General features: G+C 44.0%; 1 protein-coding gene across 2 annotated transcripts in view; it reads left to right on the top strand.

Moving 5' to 3' along the window:
* LOC105482277 (LYN proto-oncogene, Src family tyrosine kinase) overlaps positions 1-20,729 on the top strand; it is a 139,781-nt gene extending 119,052 nt beyond the window's left edge. For both annotated transcript variants that reach the window (XM_011742301.3, XM_011742300.3), the window contains exons 11-13: positions 6,039-6,192; positions 9,234-9,365; positions 19,237-20,729. In XM_011742301.3, the coding sequence (XP_011740603.1) occupies positions 6,039-6,192; positions 9,234-9,365; positions 19,237-19,439 (489 nt within the window). In that variant the 3' untranslated portion in view covers positions 19,440-20,729. The remainder of the gene's footprint in view (positions 1-6,038; positions 6,193-9,233; positions 9,366-19,236) is intronic.
* The last annotated feature ends 2,465 nt before the right edge of the window (positions 20,730-23,194 follow it).

Raw genomic sequence — 23,194 nt, 5'->3', positions numbered from 1 at the left:
CAGAGCCATGATAGGGAGGGAGAGGAACTGGGTCCTGACACTGTATCCCCTGCCTCCAAGCCATGAGGCCCACAGAGTCCTGACCTAAGTTGCAGGAGAAACAAGCTCAAGCCATGTGTTCCAAACAGTCGATGGGCTAGGAATTCTTCCAAGGTATTTCGAGAACCTTCCTCACCTGCCCCTTCCCTCACCCCATCTCCATAATGGAGCCTCCTCCTCCCTGGCCTGGGCTCCTTATGCTGGCTCCACACGTCTTAATCCTTTTGTTAAGCCGAGTTGCATCCGGACTTCCTCTCCAACCATTATGAGGCTAACAGTCCACCTCTGAGGTTGCTCAAAGGCAATATCTTGAGACTAAGATTTTATTGCAATCCTGAAATAGCTTAAGCTTTCAAGCCTATGATCTAGTGCTGTGCTTCTCAAACTTTAAGCTCTGGAGGCTGGGAAATCCAAGATCAAGGCACCAGTAGATACAGTGCCTGGCGAGGTAATTCTTTCTGTGTCCTTACATGGAAGAAGGTGGAAAGGCAAAAAAGGGTCAAACTCTGTGTGAAGCCTCTTTTATAAGGGCCTTAATCCAATTCATAAGGGAGGATCTCTCATGACCCAATCACCTCCTAAAGGCCCCACCTCTTAGTGTGATTGCCTTGGAGATTAAGTTTCAACATGAATTTAGAGGGACACGTTCAGATCATAGCATCATGCATTTGCAATCAGGGTAAGATTGCCCCCAAGGGAGCAAAAATTGATCCCTTAGGGGTGAGAAAATCTTAGATACTACAATAGTTTGTGGCCCTCCAAAGTTACCTAATACAACCTTCTTTCCTCATACTTAATTTCTCCTGTTAAGGATGCCTTAACTTTAAATTTTAATTTTAATTCAGTAATTCTTCCTGGAGGAATGATAATGGAAAAAAAGTTTGAGAAACAATATTCTAGACAGAGACAACCTAAACAAAGCTTTGCATGTACGTCCTGAAATGGGAACCAGAACTTGGCCTGGGGAGAGCTTGTGATTCCCTTTCTGAGGGGTGAAATTTGGACTTAACAACAATGAGAGGAAACCTTAGAAATCTCTTTTTATCTTCTCAGAGAAGAAATACTCTCTCAATGAAATCTTTGGGTTCCAGGAGCATTTAGTTAACTCTTGGTACTGAGCTCTCTTGTGGGTCTGACATTCTGGAGTGTGGTGTTAGGAACGTGGACTTTGGGGTCAGACACACCTGGTGTAAATGGGAGCATTCCCCTTCACTCTGCGGCTTTCAACTGGTTCTTTAATTTCTCAAAGCCTCATTGGCATCTGTACAACGGAAGTAAAACCTACCTGGTCAATTTGCTATTAAGATGAAACATGAATTGAGTGTAAAGGATGTGAAGCAGTGTTTGGTGTATAGTAGGTGTTCAATTAGTGGGGGGGAAATGGTGGTTATTAATATCCATCTACCTACCCACCTACATATCATCGTCATCTTAGTAAAATGTATGTGGGCAAAAAACAACAAAACAGTCTTCTGAATCAAACACATCCTCTTCTCATCAAGCATGACCAACTCTATGTAACTCCCACAGAAGTCAGGCTTTCCAACCTGCTGGAACAATAGGAAGTGGGAGTCCCTGGGGACAGCTGAGCCTTGCTTTATGTATTTATGTGACAGTTCTTTCTGCAGTACTGAACGCTACATGGCCCTGGAAGAGGAAGAAGGTATTCCATGAAAAGTTGACCCTACATTCAATTAGCCAAAGGAGTCTCCGATTTCTTCCTGCTGTTTGAAATAGAGCTGGATTTACTTTAGCTGTAGTAAATAGACCGACTTCAACAACAACAATTAAGGTTTTTAAAAAAAAGAAACCAAGGAAGAACAATACACAAAGACCAGGGAAAGAATAAAGAGAATGAATTAATTTTATGTAAGAGGAGAGTTGTGATATTTATGATCTGAAAAGCAAATCATATCTGAGAGCTTTTATTTTGCTCCCATATTCATTATTTATTCTACTTGGCTAATGCTATTGTTTCTAATCTTGCCTTGGTGAACGCTTTTATTACCGTTTAGAATCTGAGCTCCTTAAAGCACTCTGGCATGGAGAAGAAGGCCAAAATACACTAGGCTTGTTGCAAGTCTGTTATTATTTCTGAGAATCATTTTTTTAAAAGCACTCAGATTTATGCAAATATGGGATGTAGGTAGGTGTGACAAAAGCCTTACTAACAAGTCCCTGGAGTGCTTTTTGTAATGAGTTGATCATCAAAATCTGTTCCCGAGAAGGAGAGCCATGTGTGTCCTTGCTGCTGTGTGGGAGGCTGGGTCCCTGCCACCGCGCCCACCTGTGTGGCCAATCAACAGCCTTGGGGGAGGGGCCAGCACAAGGTTCCTGGTTGCTATTGTCAACTGCGGTTTCAGGCCCAATTTGGGACTTCAGCCAGCTTTGGCTTCTTTGGGTTCTTGGCCTAGTTTATATATAATTATTGGAATGTTAGGTAGATAAGTGTCTAAGAACTAAGAATTTTTAAAAGCTGCACTACCATGGAATGGAGCCGGGAGGCTGGAACAGAGTCAGCTGTGACTGCTCAATTGCTGCTCTCTCATCTGGGCTCCCGTAACCAACTCTAGTCTGTTTGAGCCAGGCATGGTGGCTCTATCGCCAAAAGCCTACTTGGTTATAATCATACACTCCTTTCTTTCACACATGTTCAGCCTGATCTTCGCTCTCCACTTTTCCCAGTGTTACTGGCTCTTTCTAACAAGTCTTGTTGAACTTGGGTTACCAGCAGACAAAAGGAAACAGAGGCAGGGCTCCTCTCTCCCAGCCGCCACCAAAATTGCCACCCCGTGTCATCCGTTTCAGTAGTGCCCACTCTAGAAGGAGCTATCCTGAACTTTCTGACGCCCTCACCATGCCACTCCCTGCTGTTTCTGGGCAGCAGAGGCTTCCTAGAGCAAGTCAGACTCGGAGGAGCTCTGCCCTTACCTGATTGTCACCACTGCCCACCTTCTGTTGACTTCCCAAAGAGGCTGTTTGAATCTTTTCCAGGGTCAGGTAAAAGTTGTGCATCTCCCCAGTGCTCAGAGTTTGTGACAGTTGGGAGAAAGGCAGGGGACACGAGGTCACTGCTCTCCGAACCTGCCCTGTCCTTTTCCTGCTATCTGTGTGGTTTCTGCCCTGCTCAGCCCCTGTCCTACTTCTCAATTTCCTCATGAAATCAAGCCTCCTGCTGTGCTCAGTGGCGGGATGCAGGAATGCGCATGCCCTACACCTTCCTTGGGTTCATGTTCCTGTAGAAATTATGGACAAGTAGTCAGGTGAGGAGCAGGGAGCGCTGGGGACGCACGCACACCTGGCAGGAGAGGGTGTGCCAGGCATGGCTTCCGGGAGAAGTGAAATCTCAGCTGAGACCGGCAGACTGCTTAGATAGGGTGAAAGGGGCAGGGAGGGAATGAACGTTCCACACAGAGGCAGGGGGTGTAGAAGCACAAAGGAGGGGGTCATGGTGAGGAAGTGGAAGGTTGAGCGGGGGCCGGGTCATACAGGGCCTTGGCAGCAGTGCAAAGGAGCTTGGACCACATTCTTTGTTTCCACTCAGAAGCGAAATACTGGACTGAACAGTCTTTGAGACGGATGTAGGCCACACTGATTATTTTACTTGAGATTTTTGTGACCATGAGAATGTCATCTGCCAAATCCCTGCAGTAGTGGGCTAACAAGATAGTATTCTGGTCATATGAAAACCCCAGTCCATTTCCCTAAGGACTTACTTTGTCTCTGATAAGAGGTTTGGTGACAAGTTTGAAGGTTCCAATGTGTACAAGTGAGAATAGAAAAGATACTTTCAGCCCTGGTGGTGTTTATCGACTGGCCAACATGACAACACTGAGAGCATTAAACAGCATAAAAATAATGACAAAGCTATGATCAGCAGCTACAGATGGTTTTTGTACACATTGACCATCTAGGGCAAGTAAAGGGGAGTTCAGGGAAGGCCCACGGAGCAGAAGGTGAGGCCAGGGATTGGCCTAGAGGGGAAGGAAAGGCAGACCCAATACTAAGGAGCTAATCTTTTGCTAAGCAACCGGAATTGCTTGATCACCAGGGATGCTATTGCAGATGACTGGGGAAAGTCAGATCCTCCAAGCTGAGCCATCTGCAATTCAAGGTAGAATCTGGCAGAATACATTCATTCCTGCATGAAAAGTTCGAATCAGAGTTTTCTCTAACTGCTTACCAGATACACTACTACTTGGCTTTCTTTCCTTCTTGCCCTTTTTCTTGCTTCTTACTTCCCTCCCTTCCTTCTCTCTCCTTTCTTATTTCCTTCCTTCGTTTCCTTGTTCCTTCCTTCTTTCCTTGCTTGCTTTCTTCCATCCTTCCTTCCCTCCTTCCTTTACTTTATTCCTTCCTTCTCCTTAACATTATAATTTGGTAATGTCTTCCTTAAAAACCTGACTTTGGAACAATACTACACTTTTTTTTTTTTTTTTTTTTTTTTTTGAGACGGAGTCTCGCTCTGTCGCCCAGGCTGGAGTGCAGTGGCCGGATCTCAGCTCACTGCAAGCTCCGCCTCCCGGGTTCATGCCATTCTCCTGCCTCAGCCTCCCGAGTAGCTGGGACCACAGGCGCCGCCACCTCGCCCGGCTAATTTTTTGTGTTTTTAGTAGAGACGGGGTTTCGCTGTGTTAGCCAGGATGGTCTCAATCTCCTGACCTTGTGATCCGCCCGTCTCGGCCTCCCAAAGTGCTGGGATTACAGGCTTGAGCCACCGCGCCCGGCCAATACTACACTTTCTATTCAGCAACGAGTAGTAGTTTTGCCTCCCTATGTTATTGTTGTGTTTAAATCCTGGATTCTTTCCTGCTGTCATACTTTGTCATGAGAGTGAATCTTGCCGGGTGTGGTGGCTCACGCCTGTAATTTCAGCACTTTGGGAGGCTGAGGCGAGTAGATCACCTGAGGCCAAGAGTTCGAGACCAGCCTGGTGAAACCCCATCTCTACTAAAAATACAAAAATTAGCCAGGTGTGGTGGCACATGCCTGTAATCCCAGCTACTCAGGAGGCTGAGTCAGGAGAATCACTTGAACCTAGGAAGCTGGAGGTTGCAGTGAGCTGATATCGTGCGACTGCACTCCAGCCTGGGGGACACAGTGAGACTATCTCAAAAAAAAAAAAAAAAAAGAGTGAATCTTTGTGATTATCCTAGAGGGAATATGCAGAGAGAACTTGGAGAACCAGTTCCATGGGCTGTCGATTAACCTGACGGAAAGGACATCCTGTTCTTGATAACTCAATAATTTATTTGTATTAGCATGTCACTTTCTCCAACTCTATTTTTAGAGTTGGTTCTGGCTGCCGTAATAAAATTCCATAGACTGGGTGGCTTAAACAAGAGACATTTATTTCCCACAGTTCTGGGAGCAAGGAAAGCCCTGGCAGGTTTCGTGTCTGATGAGGGGCCACTTCCTGGTTCATAGATGGCACCATATAGCTGTGTCCTCACATGGTGGAAGGGGCAAGGCAGCTCTCTGGGGTCTCTTTTACAAGGGCACTAATCCCATTCGTGAGGGCTCCACCCTCATGATCTAATCACCTGCCAGGGCCCTACCTCCTAATAACTATTGCCCCGGGGTCAGGATTGCAGCATTTGAACTTTGGGGTAGGGGGCAGGGAATGGGACACAAACATTCAGACTGTACTATCAGTTTTCTGATTTGAAAAACTGGCATAATGACATCTATATATCTACATGGATGAATTTAGCAGGGTCTTAAAAAGATTCTTCACACATTAGAAAATGTTAAGACTTGTTGCTAATTTTTTTTTTTTTTTAAGGATGACCGTTATTGGAGATTTGGCAGGGAGTGGTCAGTTATTTTAGAAAGGGCTCAAATGGTGATTGCCATTACGCACTGTCTTCAAAACCTGAATGATCAAAATAGTATACATGAAAAGATTTCAGGAATTCATAAGTTTTCTGGTTTTCCTTGATGGCCCTTTCCAGTCACCTACCCTACATATGAAAATGAGAGCCTATTTCTGTTTTCAGATTGCAGAGGGAATGGCGTACATCGAGCGGAAGAACTACATTCACCGGGACCTGCGAGCAGCTAATGTCCTGGTCTCCGAGTCACTCATGTGCAAAATTGCAGATTTTGGCCTTGCTAGAGTAATTGAAGATAATGAGTACACAGCAAGGGAAGGTATGTTCCAGTAACGATCTTTAGATGTTTTATTATTGTGTTTTATTTTGTTTTTGTCTGTTTTTGACAAAGCAATTGCAATAGTCATCATTAAGAAAAACTTACTTGGTACAACATTTAAGCTGTACCATAATTGTCTGCTTACAGTTCTATTCTAATAGTTTCTAGAAAGTACTCTCTTGATTAACTCCACATGATACTTTTGTTAGGCTTACAAATGCTATCAGTTGTATTTCAATTAAGCAATACAAAACACAAATAGATTCAGCCAAATCAAGATTCTTGTTTATTTTACATTGTTAAAGTTTTCACTCAAACAATGAATATATGGGGCTGTGGAGGAAATGTTTGTAACATTAATTCTATGTTCTTTATTCCAGCCTTTTAATTACAAATTAAAACATGAACATTATCATACACACAGAACTAAATATAATGCAAAAAATCTACTTTATTTTCCCACATTCTGAATTATATATGGGAATCAAAAATGCACAGAGAGGCCTAAGTTCCCCAGCCTGTGGCACACTGTCCGGGGGCCGAGCACGGTCGGGACTGCACAGGCCTTTCTTGGGCTAGGATTGCCCATGTGGTTATGACTGAGGATTCTTATGCTCTCATCCATGAGAGCTGAGCCAATATGTTTGCAGTGCTCACTCTCTTCTGGAAGAAACAAGCACTTTCTTGAAATTCCTAAGCATTGCTGAACAAGGATTATCATTATTTTATTTTATTTTTTTGAGACGGAGTTTCACTCTTGTTGCTCAGGCTGGAATACAATGGCATGATCTCGGCTCACTGAAACCTCTGCATCCTGGGTTCAAGGGATTCTTCTGCCTCAGCCTTCCGAGTAGCTGGGATTACAGGCGTGCGCCACCACACCTAGCTAATTTTGTATTTTTAGTAGAGGGAGGTTTTTCCATGTTGATCAGGCTGGTCTTGAACTCCCGACCTCAGGTGATCCACCTGCCTCAGCCTCCCAAGTGCTGGGATTACAAGTGTGAGCCACTGCACCTGGCAAGATTATTATTTTTTTAAAATGACATGTTTGTTATTTCTGGAAGAGGTAATAAGCAGATTGATTTGATTTGTTGAACATCTCCTGCTTCCATCATGTGTAGGATGGTTCCCCTCCTGCCTCAAGCATATGTTCTCGAAAGTGGATTAACTTATCCTTGACCTTAATGATTATCTCTAGCAAAAAGGCAGGCAAACGAGAATGATCTAAAGAAAAGGAGTCAAAAAAATAATAGCTAAGGCCAGGCACAGTGACTCACGCCTGTAATCTCAGCACTTTAGGAGGCCGAGACGGGCGGATCACGAGGTAAGGAGATCGAGACAATCCTGGCTAACACGGTGAAACCCCGTCTCTGCTAGAAATACAAATAATTAGCCGGGCGTGATGGTGGGCACCTGTAGTCCCAGCTACTTGGGAGGCTGAGGCAGGAGAAGGGCATGAACCTGGAGGCGGAGCTTGCGGTGAGCAGAGATTGCTCTACTACACTCCAGCCTGGGCGACAGAGCGAGCCTCCGTCTCAAAAAATAAAAATAAAAAATAAAAATAATAGCTAAAATGTATTGAGCATTTATGATGTGTAAATGGGCTTTTCATACATTATTTCATTTATCTTTACAATAATCCCATGTGATAGATGTTAATATTATCATCACTATTCCCAGTTTACAGAGGAGGAAACTGAGAGATTCTGCAACTTTTTGAGGTCCCACAGTAAGTGATAGAGCTAAGATTCAAAGCCAGGAAATCTAACTTCAAAGTATCTGAACTGGAATTGGTTACACTGGTTTTATTGAATTTAACAAGCTGAGAGTTTCACAAAAATAACTGTTCTCAGGCAAAGACCATGGCTTAGTGCAGAGCGCATGTTCTAGATCTAACAGCATCCTCTTCCTGGCATATCTCAGGATGACAGTAATGATGCTTACCTTCATTGGCAAGTACCATTCATTGGTACCTTTATTACCATACTTGACTGGTGTTTACATTGTGCCAAGCCCACAGATCAACCCATTTAATCCTCACAGCAACCTAGGAAGGTTTTTTTGTTTCCTCAGTTTACACATGGAAGCACCAAAGCTGCACAAGGACAGCAAGTGACTTGCCAGGATCACACCAAGCAGAAAACAGCAGATGCGGGATTCAAACCAGGGCTGTGGGGTGCCCAAGCCAAGCTCCAGCCATGGTCCTGCCTGCTGTCTCTGCACACTGCTGCTCCAGGCAGGCAGGGGGTAATGCAGGAATGTGTGCCGTTGCCTCGCATACAACAGACACCCAGGAGATTCTCTACTGTCCTTACTGTTCTTACTCCAATTTCTAGTTTGTGTTGGGGACCAAAAAAATTTTAAGCCAAGGCATAATAAAGGCAAAAAAAATTTTTTTAAGTGGTAGGTAGAAGCCCCTAGCCTTCCAGGGTGCCAGAGTAACAGCCTGTGCCTGAGTCCCTGCCTTCCTCAAGGGGACCCTGCATGTCCCCTTGGGCTGGGTCTGCCTGTCCCCGATCAGTTGGCCTCACCAGCTCCTTGTGAGAAATGTAGTTTCATCACGAACTCATTCTGTATTTTATACTATGTGTATGTGTTACTTATTCAAAATAAATAATTGAAATGTAAAAAAAAAGAAATCAAAAGAAGAAAGAATGGTCTGGGTGCAGTGGCTCACGCCTGTAATCCCAACACTTTGGAAGGTCAAGACGTGCAGATCAGCTGAGGTTAGGAGTTGAAGACCAGCCTGGCCAACATGGTGAAACCCCATCTCTACTAAAAATACAAAAATTAGCTGGCCGTGGTGGCAGGTGCCTTTAACCCCAGCTACTTGGGACGCTAAGGCAGGAGCATTGCTTGAACCTGGGAGGTGGAGGTTGCAGTGAGCTGAGATCACACCATTATATTCCAGCCTGGGTGACAAGAGTGAAACGCCGCCTCAAAAAAAGAAAAGAAAAGAAAAGAAAGTGTGGGGTCACATGTTCATGACTTTTTGTTTAAGCTTAAATACCCAAGTAAGAACCACATATCTTCTTCCTTAGGTGCTAAGTTCCCTATTAAGTGGACGGCTCCAGAAGCAATCAACTTTGGATGTTTCACTATTAAGTCTGATGTGTGGTCCTTTGGAATCCTCCTATACGAAATCGTCACCTATGGGAAAATTCCCTACCCAGGTATGGTTTACTTAGCTATTTACAATCAAGTGGTATAAATGAGAAAAAGTCAGGTTGCATGAAGGCATTAAAAAGTAATAATAACTTCATCTACCCGATAGCAAAGAATAAGTGCTTTGAGCCAGAACTTGATTGTCATGGGCCGGGAGTGGTGGATCACGCCTGTAATCCCAGCACTTTGGGAGGCCAAGGCAGGCGGATCACCTGAGGTCAGGAGTCTGAGACCAGCCTGACCAACATGGAGAAACCCCGTCTCTACTAAAAGTACAAAATTAGCCAGGCATGGTGGCGCACGCCTGTAATCCCAGCTACTCGGGAGGCTGAGGCAGGAGAATTGCTCGAACCCGGGAGGTGGAGGTTGTAGTGAGCTGAGATCGCGCCATTGTACTCCAGCCTTGGCAACAGAGTGAGACTCTGTCTCAAAAAAAAAAAAAAAAAAAAAAAAAAGACTTGATTTTTATTTTCACTATCTTTAGCATAAATTGTTCTAAAAGTGCTTAGACACTTCTTTGCCTTCTTATTTTATTGAATGTGTGTTCTTTTTCTGCACTGATTAATTTCACCACATACTAGAATGTTCCTGGCATGGTTGTTGGTATTGAGATGAGGATGGATAGACACAGGGGCTCCTCCAAGGCAGTCCCCCTGACGGAGGAGGAAACCCACATGGAGACGAGGATTTCCAATGCTTCACAATTGGTTTTGTAATAAGTGCCCTGGAGTCTCTCTCTCTTCAGGAAATAACCACCTTTGTTTATCAGTGCGAGGCCCTTCTGCTCTTTAACATACTGGTATCAGTGAGGGCATCATTCAGTATTTATTTCCAGATTCCTAACACCTGAAGCCTGCAGAGCCAGATTCTGTCCATCCCTCCCTTTTTCCATGGTCTGTGCTGGCATGGTTAAGAAGAGGGATTTCGGCCAGGCGCGGTGGCACACACCTGTAATCCCAGCACTTTGGGAGGCCGTGGTGGGCGAATCACGAGGTCAGGAGTTCAAGACCAGCCTGGCCAACATGGTGAAACCCCGTCACTACTAAAAATACAAAAAATCAGCTGGGCGTAGTGTTGGGCACCTGTAATCCCAGCTACTCGGGAGGCTGAGGCAGGAGAATCACTTGAACCCAGGAGGCCAAGGTTGCAGTGAGCTGAGATCACTGTCTGCCCTGGCGACAGAGTGAGACGCCGTCTCAAAAAAAAAAAAAAAAAAAAAAAAAAACCAAGAAGAGGGATTTCTCCCAGAGCTTTCATATTTTCATTCATGTTTGACTATTAACAAAATGTTTGCATGAGGGGAATTTAAAATTAAGTTTTTAATATTTAAATCATTCTCCTCTTCAAAAAATATTTGAGTATGCTAGGCACTCTCAGCTGCTAGGATGCCATGGTATCTGCCCATGTCCTTCAGAGTGAATGCTGTAGTGGAGAGAGACTGATGGTTGTCAAACACACAGCCAGCCTGTAGGATGGTGAGAGTGGTGTGGAGCCTGCATGGAGTGGCTTAGGGATTGGCAAGTACTCACAGAAGGGGGTGGGGAGCTGCTGGTTTTATTCCATGGTCCTGGCAGCAGCAGGGACTCAGAGATGTGAGGGAGGGAGCCTTGGGCTCTCTGAGGTCTGCATGTCCCCATGGGGAGAGCAGCCAGAGCATGGACTTGACCAACAGGAGCAGGAGGCCAGCGTGGTTTGGGCCTCTGTGAGTATTTGATGGATGGATGGGTGAATGAATGAATGAATGAATGACTCACCTAGGCCATTTGATCTCTAGACAGTCAATGGATGAGAAAGCAGAAGGCTATGGAGCTGGGGGTTAGAGTGGCTCAGGGAGAGACTTACTGGCCATGTGAGAGCAGTCCCTCTTACTCTGCTGAGATGCAAGCCAGGGAAGGCTTTTAGACAAAGCAGCCACACAGTCTGCATGCTCCCATCACTACTGCTGCATGTGGGGATGAGCCACAGAGAAACTGGGGCAGGGACCAGCTGGCAGCTGAAAGCCTTTGGGTGGTGTCTGCCTGCACAGTGGACCGGCAGTCCTAGGAAATCCCTTTAGTGCCAGCGTTTCATCTTCCAGCTGCTCTAGACACTGAGGTTAATGAATTAATATTGCTGCAAAATAGGAAACATATTTCTAATCAGCCCTGATGTCTGATGTTATATATGTCTATCTCCATCTATGCCTACATCTCTTTCTATAATCTGTAGAGAAAGATTATATAGTCAGATTAGGTATATAATCTGACACCTGATAAAATAAACATATAATATCATAAAAGAATGTTCTGTGATACGTGTGGTGTGCTGCATGTGACATGCCGCCATGGCCCCTGAGGCTTGAGAAGGTGATTGAACCCCTCGCTGGTGGCAAAGCTGCTCTGAGCCCCAGATCCGTGTGCCTCTCAAGACCCCTCAGCTGATGTGAGCAATGCCCAGGGTTTGGAAATATTTGGGGTGAAAAGTCATTTTTTTAAAAAAAGGACCAGCCAGGCGGGCGGCTCACGCGTGTATTCCTAGCACTTTGGGAGGCTGAGGCAGGTGGATCACCTGAGGTCAGGAGTTCAAGACCAGCCTGGCCAACATGGCAAAACCCCATCTCTACTAAAAATATAAAAATTAGGCCGGGTGCTGTGGCTCACGCCTGTAATCCCAACACTTTGGGAGGCTAAGGCGGGTGGATCACAAGGTCAGGAGGTCAAGACCATTCTGGCTAATACGGTGAAACCCCGACTCTACTAAAAATACAAAAAATTAGCCAGGCGTGGTGGCACACGCCTGTAATCCCAGCTACTCGGGAGGCTGAGGAAGGAGAATCACTTGAACCCAGGAGGTAGAGGTTGCAGTGAGCCAAGATCGCACCACTGCACTCTAGCCTACGTGACGGGAGCGAGACTCCATCTCAAAAATAAAATAAAATAATAAAAAAAGAACCAGTAGAAAAATGGTCAGAATCACAAAAATATATTTCTCTCTATATGGAAGAACCCAACAGAATCCATCGACTGGTCTGTTCCCTGATTGGCTTGTCCCTGGAGGGACTGGGAATGTGAGATGTCTTGAGGAGATCTGGATCAGTAAATTTTTTAGGCACGAGAGTTGTATGTTACAAGAGCCTCTACCATTACGTTTATAAACATAAGCAATCCTATTTACTTCACATGAGAGGACTTGATTCATAGAGAGCATAGAAATTGGTAAACATTGCCAAAACATGCCATTTTCCACACTGTTGTAAAACTGCGTATGGGAGAGAATCTACTGATTAATGGAATTATCTGAAAGTATTTTCTTTACCCAGTAAACGGCTGGCTATGTTTTGTTTGTTTTTAAAGTACTTTAGAAGCTATACAGGCCAGGTATGGTGGCTGATGCCTGTAATCCCAACTTGGGTGGATCACTTGAGGCCAGGAGTTCGAGACCAGCGTGGACAACATGGCAAAACCCTGTCTCTACAAAAAATACAAAAAAGTTTAGCCTGGCGTGGTGGCGAACGCCTGTAATCCTAGCTACTTGAGAAGTTGAGGCAGAGAATCACTTGAATGCTTGAACCCCGGAGGCAGAGGCTGTAGTGAGCCGAGAAGCGCCACTGTACTCCAGCCTGAGCGACAAAGCAAGACTCTGTCTCAAAAAAAAAAAAAAAAGAAGAAGAAGAAGAAGAAGCCATATCATATACTTAGCTTTGTAAAATAAAAAGGAAATAAAAGAAAGCAGGGAAAACAAAAAAGAAAAAAGAAAGTCACATACAAAGCAAACACATTTTTAGAGGAGAAAGAAAGACTAATATAATATACCAAAATGTTGTTAACCTTGGGTCAAGAGATAATAGATTATATTAATTTTCTTCTTGATGAGTTTCTGAAATTTCTAATTTTTTTACAGTGATATTTTTATTAAATATTTTATTCTTATCTAAGTAATATATGCACATTTAAAAAGTATTACAGAAAGACTTTTTTTTTTTTTTTGAGACAGTCTCGCTCCGTCACCCAGACTGGAGTGCAGTGGTGCGATCTTGGCTCACTGCAACCTCCACCTCCTGGGTTCAAACAATCCTCCTGCCTCAACCTCCCAAGTCACTGGGACTACAGGTGTTCACCACCATGCCCAGCTAATTTTTGTATTTTTAGTAGGGACGGGGTTTCACCATATTGGCCAGGCTGGTCTTGAACTCCTGACCTCAGGTGATCCACCCACCTCATCCTCCCTGCAGGGATTAAAGGCATGGGCCACCGCTCCTGGTCACAAAAAGACTTCTAATGAAAAATTGCCCCACACCTGCAGGTGCTCCTCAAAGGAATCTACTTTCAGGAATTTTGATTCCTTATTCTAGCATTTGCTGCATATAGTTCTAAATATTCTACTCATAACTTTTATCTCTTAAGTTTTTTCCACTTATTATTAGATAAGAATATGGCCACATACTTTTAGTTTTCATTTATTTGTTTATTTGACAGGGTCTTGCTCTGTCACCTGGGCTGGAGTGCAGTGGCATGATCATAGCTCACTGCAGCCTTTAACTCCTGAGTTCAAGTGATCCTCCCGCCTAAGCCTCCTGAGTAGCTGGGACTACAGGCGCATGCCACAACACCCAGCTAATTTATAAATTTTTTGTAGAGACAGGGTCTCACTATGTTGCCCAGGCTGGTTTCTAACTCCTGGGTCAAGTGATCCTCCCTCCTCAACCTCCCAAAGTGCTGGAATTACAGGTGTGAGCCACCATGCCTGGCCAGCCATATGGTGTTAAATTCAAGAGATACAAAGAGGTATAAGCTGAAAGATCCTCCACTCTATTCCCAGCCACACAATTCTCTCCCCATAGGCAACCAGTGTTCTCAGTTTCTACTCTAGAGACATCCTATAAGGAGAGTCATACAGTTTTGCCCTAGTGTCTGGTTTATTTCACTCAGCATAACCCTCAAGGTCCGTGAATGGTGTGGTCCATGTCTTCAGCCTCTCTCCTCACTCCTGGTCTTCCATACCATGCTTTCCCCACCTCCACTTGGGCCCAGCATTCCCTGCATGAAGCTTCTCCATTGTTTCTCCCAGCATTCACCTGGGCACTGCCAAGTGGGCTCCAGGTACTGTCCTGCCCTCGGCGCTGGCCTCCCTCCCTCGTGGTTGTGCTGGCCACACAGTGTGCACCTTCCCGGGGTGAGTTGGGATGGGCCATCTTGTCTGTTGTCAGTGCCCCTCTCTGCAGGCATGATGGTTGCACTTTCTTCCTCTTGGCTCAGACCACTTCTTCCTCTGGCTGCCAGGTGTCTCTTAGCATCATCAGAGATGGAGTTTAAGTTTCTATTTCTTGTTCTCTTTTTTGTTTTGGGATGAATTACAGGAAAAAAAAAAAGTGGGGAGGAGGCAAAAGATCTTTACTTCATTATCTTAAAACCAAAACTATGATTATATTTCTCTATAAATTTTATACAGAAAAAAAGAGGGGTCTGGCTGGGCATGGTGGCTCATGCCTGTAATCCCAGCACTTTGGGAGGCCAAAGCAGGTGGATTTCTTGAGGCCAGGAATTTGAGACCAGCCTGGACAACATAGCAAGACCCTGCCTCTACAAAATAATTAAAAAATTACCAGGGTATGGTGGTATGCACCTGTAGTCTCAGCATCTCAGGAGGCTGAGGTGGGAGGATCACCGAGCCCAGGGAGTTTGAGGCTGCAGTGAGCTATGATTGCACCATGTACTCCAGCCTGGGCAACAGAGTGAGATCCTGTCCCAAAAAAAAGGTGGGGGTGTCTTGTTGGGTCCTGATTGGGGTCTTGTTTTGCTTTGTTTATACAAAGCGAAAGGTTTGAAAGTGAAAAAATTTTCTGAAGCATCATGTCTTTTCTGGCTGTTTCTGACTAGATATATCTAGCATCTTAATGCCAGCTGAATGAGAATCAAAAAATGTGTCCTGCCACAAACACTCACCGTGATCACAAGCAAAACTCAGAAAATAATAATAGTAATAATAATTTGCCCTTTTGAAAGGAGTGTGATTGGGTGGGAGACTGTAGTCCCAGGGTATCTGGCTCTTCCTGATACACACGCGCAGGGGCCCTGTGTGACTGAAGATTGTCATAGTTTGTGGTGCAGCTGGGCTCCTCCCTGTCGCTAGCTGTCTGTTCCTTTTCTCTGCTCTGCCACATTTTTCTCTTTCTTCTGCTCCTTTACCAACTTGTAGTCTCTGCTGATTTCTACCCACTCCAGATGCCACTCCCTGCTCCCCACCACCTCCTTCTAGTGAGGACACTGTCCTGACTGGGCTGTGTGTCATTTGAGGACAACGCTCTGTCTTAACTATCTCTGCATGTCTCAGAGCTCAGTGCTAGTTCATGACCCGCAGTGAGGACTCAGTAAGTGCTTGTCGAAAGGAGGAAGGATGGAGAATGAAACTGTGTTCACCAGCCAATGCCAATGGGTGATCACCAGCCAATGCCAATGGGTGTTTACTTTTTTTAACTTAGCAACAGGCCAACGCCAGCTATCACATGTAACCTTAGGGTCTGGTTGAGGTCCCTCTCCTCTTCTATTTCTTTCTTTCACAAGACTTGTCATTTAATACCGGATGTCATTTGTTGCTTTACTTGTACATAAAAAGATAGGCTTCAGATTCCATTCTTCCAGTTCTTCTTATCAAGGCGAATTCCTGGAACAGGGTGGAGCATGTCCAGCCTTTACCAGCATCATCGAGAGTCCTTCAGAGCTAGGAGAACATACTGGAACCAGGAAGAAAAAAACCTGCTGTGGGGCTAGGGTGACCTAGAAAGCTTTATCTTCTGCTGTGGCTGCATTCTGACCTTTTATGCAAATGAAGTTTCTCCAGGAAGGAAGTGAAAGAGATACTCCAAACTGAGTTTGCAGGTCCAGTTGCTATTTATACTATACTGGATGTTAGTCCTCCCACCACGATCCCAGAATTTCAACCAAGAAAGTAGAAGTATACACAGATCTTTCTCCTGAAATTTATCCAAGTGAGCTTGGCTAGTTAAAAGAACCAGAGCAATGCTGAGGCTGTATCATTTTACAGAGACTAAAACTTCCAAATAAAGAGGATGATACAAATCTGTCTTTGGCTTTGAGCAATGAGAATCAAATGAAGTCTTTTAGTTAGAAAATTCTAGTCACATAAATATTTGAAGATAGACTCAGAATTAGACTCAGGAAAATTGATTTGCTGTATAAATAATTCTCAAGAGATCTGAATCATTATAAAGTTTGTGTGGATCTTTCAATTTCAAAAACAAGGGCTCTTCCAAGACAGAAATGATCATGTCTTCTTTCAGGGGTTTAAATTCAGGAAAGGTCACTGTGTCCTTAGATGAAAAAAGGTAAGTTAAAGGCAGAGGATCTCAAAGTTCACTGGCCATAAGGCATTGTGAGAAATACACAGAAACCTACTCTGTATATAAAGCAAATGTTTCGTAAAACCATATTGACCTTTCCTTTGTGCAGTGCTTTCTGACCTTTTCTGTTTTATTCTGTTATAATTCATTTTTTAAAATACTGGTAGTTGGCTGGATGCGGTGGCTCCCGCTTTTAATCCAGCACTTTGGGAGGCCAAGATGGGCAGATCACTTGAGGTCGGGAGTTTGAGACCAGCGTGGCCAACATGGTGAAACCCTGTCTCTACTAAATATATAAAAATTAGCCTGGCATAGTAGTGGGCACCTGTAATCCCAGCTACTTGGGAGGCTGAGGCAGGAGAATCACTTGAACCTGGGAGGGGGAGGTTGCAGTGAGGCGAGATCTCACCACTGCACTCCAGCCTGGGTGAAAGAGGGTGACTCTGCCTAAAAAAAAAAAAAAAAAAAAAAACTAGTAGTACCCTAAAAAAATCAATTTGTTGATCCCAAATTGTTGATCCCAAATGCGGATAGTGCCGCGCAATTTGGAAAACACTGATTAGAGAATACATTCAAAACAAGGTTCTGTTTCAAATCTGGTAAAAACCATTTCCCCTAAAGCTGCCACTTATTTCGAATCCTTCCAGTGACCACGGATGGTAAAATATACAGCTTTGAAAAAGAGATAGCTATGGAAAGGAAATTAGTTGTGATGAATGCAGCCCCTCTCATGTGCCAGAAATTGTATATACTTTGCGTGAAATACAGTCTTCTCTAGAGAAGTTCACATCCTACAGAACAGGGTATCCACAAAATATGCAAAACATACAGGTGTGGATAGGTACTGCTAGATACGGATATAATTAAAGGATTAATCTCCTTTATCATGCAGGAAAATGTTATTATTATAATCTTTTTTACCCCTTGAAGCTATTCTCAGGATCAAAGATTGACAGTTCAGTTTCTGAATTACTCTGAGACATTTGACCACATTTAAAAATCCTCTATTACCAGGCCTTTTGCAGAGCTCTAGAGGAGTAATGAGCACCTTACTTCTCTCCTGGAGGTCAAGAATATGCAAATCCAGAGTCAGAGTGAGCTGTCACTCTGGCCAGGTACTGCAGATTGGAACAATTAACTGTGTCTGTGAAGTAGCTCCACTTGAGACTATGATTGGGGTTCAGTTTTCCTCCTCAATTAATATCTCGCTCTTAAAAGACAGTGACATCCACGAGATATGTAGTACAAACTACAGACAAGTGTCCTTCAGATTAACTGAACCATCATTATTTTCCAAATTAATCCCTAAGTTTTTAACTATTTGGCAAGCATGTAATCAATTGGTCGGGCTGACTTAAGGATGTTGACTTTAAGTAAATGAAAATACCAATTATTAAATGAAAAGCCAATTTTTGAAAAATGTCTGTATAAGATAATATATGGTAAAATTTGTTTTTAATATAAATACACTACAGGTTGAAGCTGAAAGAATGCTACCCTGCAAACGTAATTAAAGTTAAGAGTTAGGATTGAATTTAGGTGACTTATGTGAAATGTCAGGCAAGTCCAATATCCTTTTGTTATTAAAGAGAACTTGGCTGTGGCTCCTACTTAACAGATTTTGGCAAACTGAATGCTGTCTTGATCCCCTCCATACTAAAATTTATTTATTGAGTTGCTTGCAGAAATTTCCTTAGCTTCTGTATTAGTTGGCAAGGGCTGCCATAACAATACAACACACTGGGTAATTTAAACAACAGACATTTATTTTTCCAGGGTTCTGAAGTTTCAAAGTCCAAGGTCTAGGTGCTGGCCGGGTTGGTTTCTCCCGAGCGAGGCCTCTCTCCTGGACTTTTAGATGGCCGCCTTCTCCCTGTGTCTTCACATGGCCTTTCCCCTGTACTAGTCTGTGTTCTAATCTCCTCTTATAAGAATATTAGTCATATTGGATTAAGACCCACCCAAATGGCCTCATTTTATTTTATTTTATTTTATTTATTTTTGAGACAGAGTTTTGCTCTTGTTGCCCAGGCTGGAGTACAATGGCACGATCTCGGCTCACCGCAACCTCCACCTCCTGGGTTCAAGGGATTCTCCCGCCTCAGCCTTCCCTAGTAGCTGGGATTACAGGCATGCGCCACCACGCCCAGCTAATTTTGTGGTTTTTAGTAGAGATGGGGTTTCTCCATGTTGGTCAGGCTGGTCTCAAACTCCTGACCTCAGGTGATCCCCCCACCTCAGCCTCCCAGAGTGCTGGGATTGCAGGCATAAGCTACCGCGCCTGGCCATCATTTTAACTTGGTTACCTCTATGAAGGCTTTATCTCTAAATATGGTGCAGTCAATTCTAAGGTGTACTGAGGGCTAGGACTTCAACCTAGGAATTTTGGGAGGATGCCGTTCAACCCCTAACAGCCTCAGTAAAGCTTGTTTCAATCATGGTTGCAGGACGTGAGGAGCAAAAAACCACTGCAGTACTTGACCCTCTGCCAGCTTTCTAAACGGCATGGTTTTTCTTTTTTGTTTTTGTTTTTCCCACCCTAGGGAGAACTAATGCCGACGTGATGACCGCCCTGTCCCAGGGCTACAGGATGCCCCGTGTGGAGAACTGCCCAGATGAGCTCTATGACATTATGAAAATGTGCTGGAAAGAAAAGGCAGAAGAGAGACCAACATTTGATTACTTACAGAGCGTCCTGGATGATTTCTACACAGCCACGGAAGGGCAGTACCAGCAGCAGCCTTAGAGCACAGAGAAACCCGTCCGTCTGGCAGGGGTGGCTGCCTCATTTAGAGAGGAAAAGCAACCATCACTGGTTGCACTTATTATTTCATGTGCTGGGATCTTCTGCCGTGCCTGGATCCTGAAATAGAGGCTCAATTACTCAGGAAGAACACCCTCTGCATGGGAAAGTATTCTGTACTCTTAGATGGATGCTTCACCCAGTTGCAACTTGGACTTGTCCTCAGCAGCTGGTAATCTTACTCTCCTTGACAACGTCTGAGTGCAGCCTTTTGAGAAGAAAACACCTATTCCCTCCAAAAATACACCCGGCTAGCTCTATGTTTACAAATGGACATAGGACTCAAAGTTTCAGAGACCATTGCAATGAATCCCCAATAATATCAGAACTAAACTCATTTATAAAGCTAAAATAACCAGATACATAGCATGACATCTCTTTGTATTTTTCTCTATGCTTTGGCTTACTTGTTAAAAAAAAAAAAAAAAATTACTAATCCAACCTGTTAGGTTTTGCAGGTGAAGTCAGCAGCTTAAAAATGTCTTTTCCAGATTTCGATGGGTTTTTTTTTTCCCTACCTCCCAAAATCTGAGATTGTTAAACATTTTTCTCCCATGAACACTGCTCAGACCTGCTAGACACGCCACAGGAGTGGCGTGCACATCTCTGTCTCTTCCAGCAAGAAGAGCCCGTGAGCACACACAGCTGCCGTGCCATGCAATGTGCACCCGAGGGCACCGGGCTCACCTGGACCTCCCAGGAAAGGGAGAAGAGCCTCAGAAACTGCTCTGTGTTTAGAAGGAATATTTTTAAGGGTCCAGCTTTTTCATTTCCACAATTTCCTATGTCCAGATTTGTTTTGACAGTGTAGTTTGGAAGAACTAAGATTCTAATCTCTGAAGAACCTTATAGGGCCTTCTAAAACATAAGAGTTTCCTTTGTTGCTTCAAAGATTTAAACATTATGTTAAAGATCAAGTATTAATTTTAGTTGTACTCTAGAAAGTTAAAGTGCCACATTTGGGGCTATTTTTCTGATTCAGCAATCTTTTCTAAATTGTGTAGCACGTGTATGAGACTATTTATACCCAAGGATATGAAGGAACGTAAGTGACTAGGAGGCTCTAGTGACCCATGGTGGCGGGAGGTTCAAGCCGTTTTGTTTACTAAATTTTTCTCCTGTAAGCTTTGAATGGAAATTTCTGTATCACATTATGTGTTTCACTTATGCTGTCGTGTATATACCTAATATTTCTATTTTTGATTTTATTTTAATACACCTCGTCCAATAACATCTCAAGCTTTTTATTTGTGTTTACATTTTCAGCTGTGGTCAGTGTAAAAACTGGTCATTAATTGGGGGTGGGGTGGTTAGAAGTGATTCAATAGAGCTACATACTTTAAACTTGCCCAAGTTCTACCTCCTTCCTTTGAGCATTTCAGATTGGAGAACCAAGGAGTTGATCACCTCAACGTCTGAACATCCGTTTATGGGAGCCAGATAGAATTTGTTTTCAAATAGGCTTAACAGGCATCATTAAAATTTCATTCTGTGTGTTTTGTTTAGGCTTGAGGTGCTTAGAAGATGGGATAAAATATTCTACTTTTCTCTAAATTTTAACTTCGTTTCCTATGTGATTTTTTAAAAATGTCCTTTCTAAAATATTCTAAAATTATTGATTCACAAGTGCCATGTTCACAACGATAGAATATTATCATTACATAATATCTGCACAGTTGGTCCCTGGATTCATGGTGGTAAGTTTTCTGTGTACACCCCCTGCTCGCATTTTATTTCAGAACCACAAGTATTACCCAATATGTTACATGGAGTGGAACTATAAAGAATCCCTAAGGCAAAAAGAAGTCTTTAGAAAATGACTAAAGTGTTTTTTTTAGCATAACAAATTTATTTAAAGAAAATTATTAAATTTGTCTTCACCTTGTTTTGCTTCTCCCACTTCCTCCTTCCTCTTCTTACCATTTTCCACTTGACTTTCCCTCTCAATCAAGCATGTGATCCTTCCCTCCATGTGGGCCTGTCAGCAGCTTGGGCCTCATCTCTGGTGTCCATCATGTGTGGAAGTCACATGTTCCCTTGATGAACAGCACACACAGTCTCTTTCCTTAGCTATAGGTTTCCAGCCTCCCTGTGACAGACAGGCATAATGAGGGGCTGAGTAGGTGTTTGTAGCATTTTAGGGTCTCCAATGGTGTGCAAAATGGCTCATGTCATCACACCTCAGGTTATTGTACAGAACTGGAAAGACAGAATCCGTACTCCCTACCTCCAAGGTTCTGACTTAGCTGTTGTGCAGTGGGGGATGTATGTCAGTCTATTTTAAAAGCTTCCCCAGTCAACTAGACTTAGTGGCTCATGCCTGTCATCTCAGCACTTTGGGAGGCTAAGGCAGGAGGATTGCTTCAGCTCAGGAGTTAGACACCAGCCTGAGCAATATAGCAAGTCCCTGCCTCTACAAAAAATTTTAAAAATTAGCTAAGTGTGGTAGCACACACCTGTGGTCCCGGCTACTTGGGAGGCTGAAGTGGGAGGTTTGCTTGAGCCCAGGAAGTCGAGGCTGCAGTGAGCCATGGTCGCACAACTGCACTCCAGCCTGGGTAAGAGTGAGACCCTGTCTCAAAAAAAAAAAAAAAAAAAAAAAAAAAAAAAAAAAAACCCAGAACCAAAAATCCCTTCCCTGGTGAATATAATGTATGCTCAGTCTTGAGAATTACCACTTGGTTTGACCCATATTGCAAAGCCCAGCCTTCTTTTTTCTCAGATGGTTTCATTTCTCAAAGGGGAGTGGAAGAGAAGGAAGGAGGAAAAAAATGTGCCTTCCTTCCGGTGAACACGAAGCTCACTGAACCTAAAGGAGACTCACAGGCTGGAAACCGGTGTCCTTAGTAATAGGGGCCACATGGGGCTTCCGTGGCTCCTCCAGGCATACCTCCCGAGGTTCTGCAGAATCCCCTTGCAGAAAGTACTTCTGATGAGCCACTGGGAACGTGTACTGTCCAAGCCCCGTTCTAGGGGAAATTCACTGCCACAGAAGCCAGCAACCCTAGCTGTCCCAAGGTGCATAAAAGGATAATAAATAAAAGGAGGGAATTAATTTTGTTGCCTACACCAGGGATAGATCAAGGGCACTGAGAGCATTATAAGTATAAACTCATTTCCATGTCAGCTTGTGGGGTCGGCTTTCTCTCTCTCTGTTTTTTTGTTGTTGTTGTGTTGTTTTGTTTTGTTTTGTTTTGAGACAGAGTCTCACTTTGTCATGCAGGCTGGTGTTGCAGTGGTGTGATCTCAGCTCACTGCAACCTCCCCCTCTCTGGATGGAGCGATTCTCCTGCCCTAGCCTCCCTAGTAGCTGGGACTATAGGTGGCCTGGCTAATTTTTGTATTTTTGGTAGAGATGGGGTTTCACCATGTTAACAAGGCTGGTTCCGAAACTCCTGACTTCAGGCAATCCGCCTGCCTCGGCTGCCCAAAGTGCTGGAATTACAAGCCTGAGCCACTGTGCCCAGCCAGGGTCTGCTTTCTCTTTATTTCCCTTCCTCTCACAAACTACATCCAGGGGCGGTAGCTGCTAAAAAGGACCCAATTCTGCAACCTCAGCTTCTGACACCTTCAAATAAAGTAAATATTGGTCCTAGGGCTCATTCCCCAGTTCTTCTGTCTGTCACTGCCAGGTTCTACAGCTGGTTCTCGGACGTCTCCTGCTTCCTCAGCCAAGAACACCTCTCAGATGAGATCAA

The sequence above is a fragment of the Macaca nemestrina genome, chromosome 8 (genome assembly GCF_043159975.1).
Source record: "Macaca nemestrina isolate mMacNem1 chromosome 8, mMacNem.hap1, whole genome shotgun sequence".
In the NCBI taxonomy this organism is placed as follows: Eukaryota; Metazoa; Chordata; class Mammalia; order Primates; family Cercopithecidae; genus Macaca; species Macaca nemestrina.
Note: the sequence above shows the minus strand (reverse complement) of the source record. Positions and strands in the feature narration are given on the sequence as shown.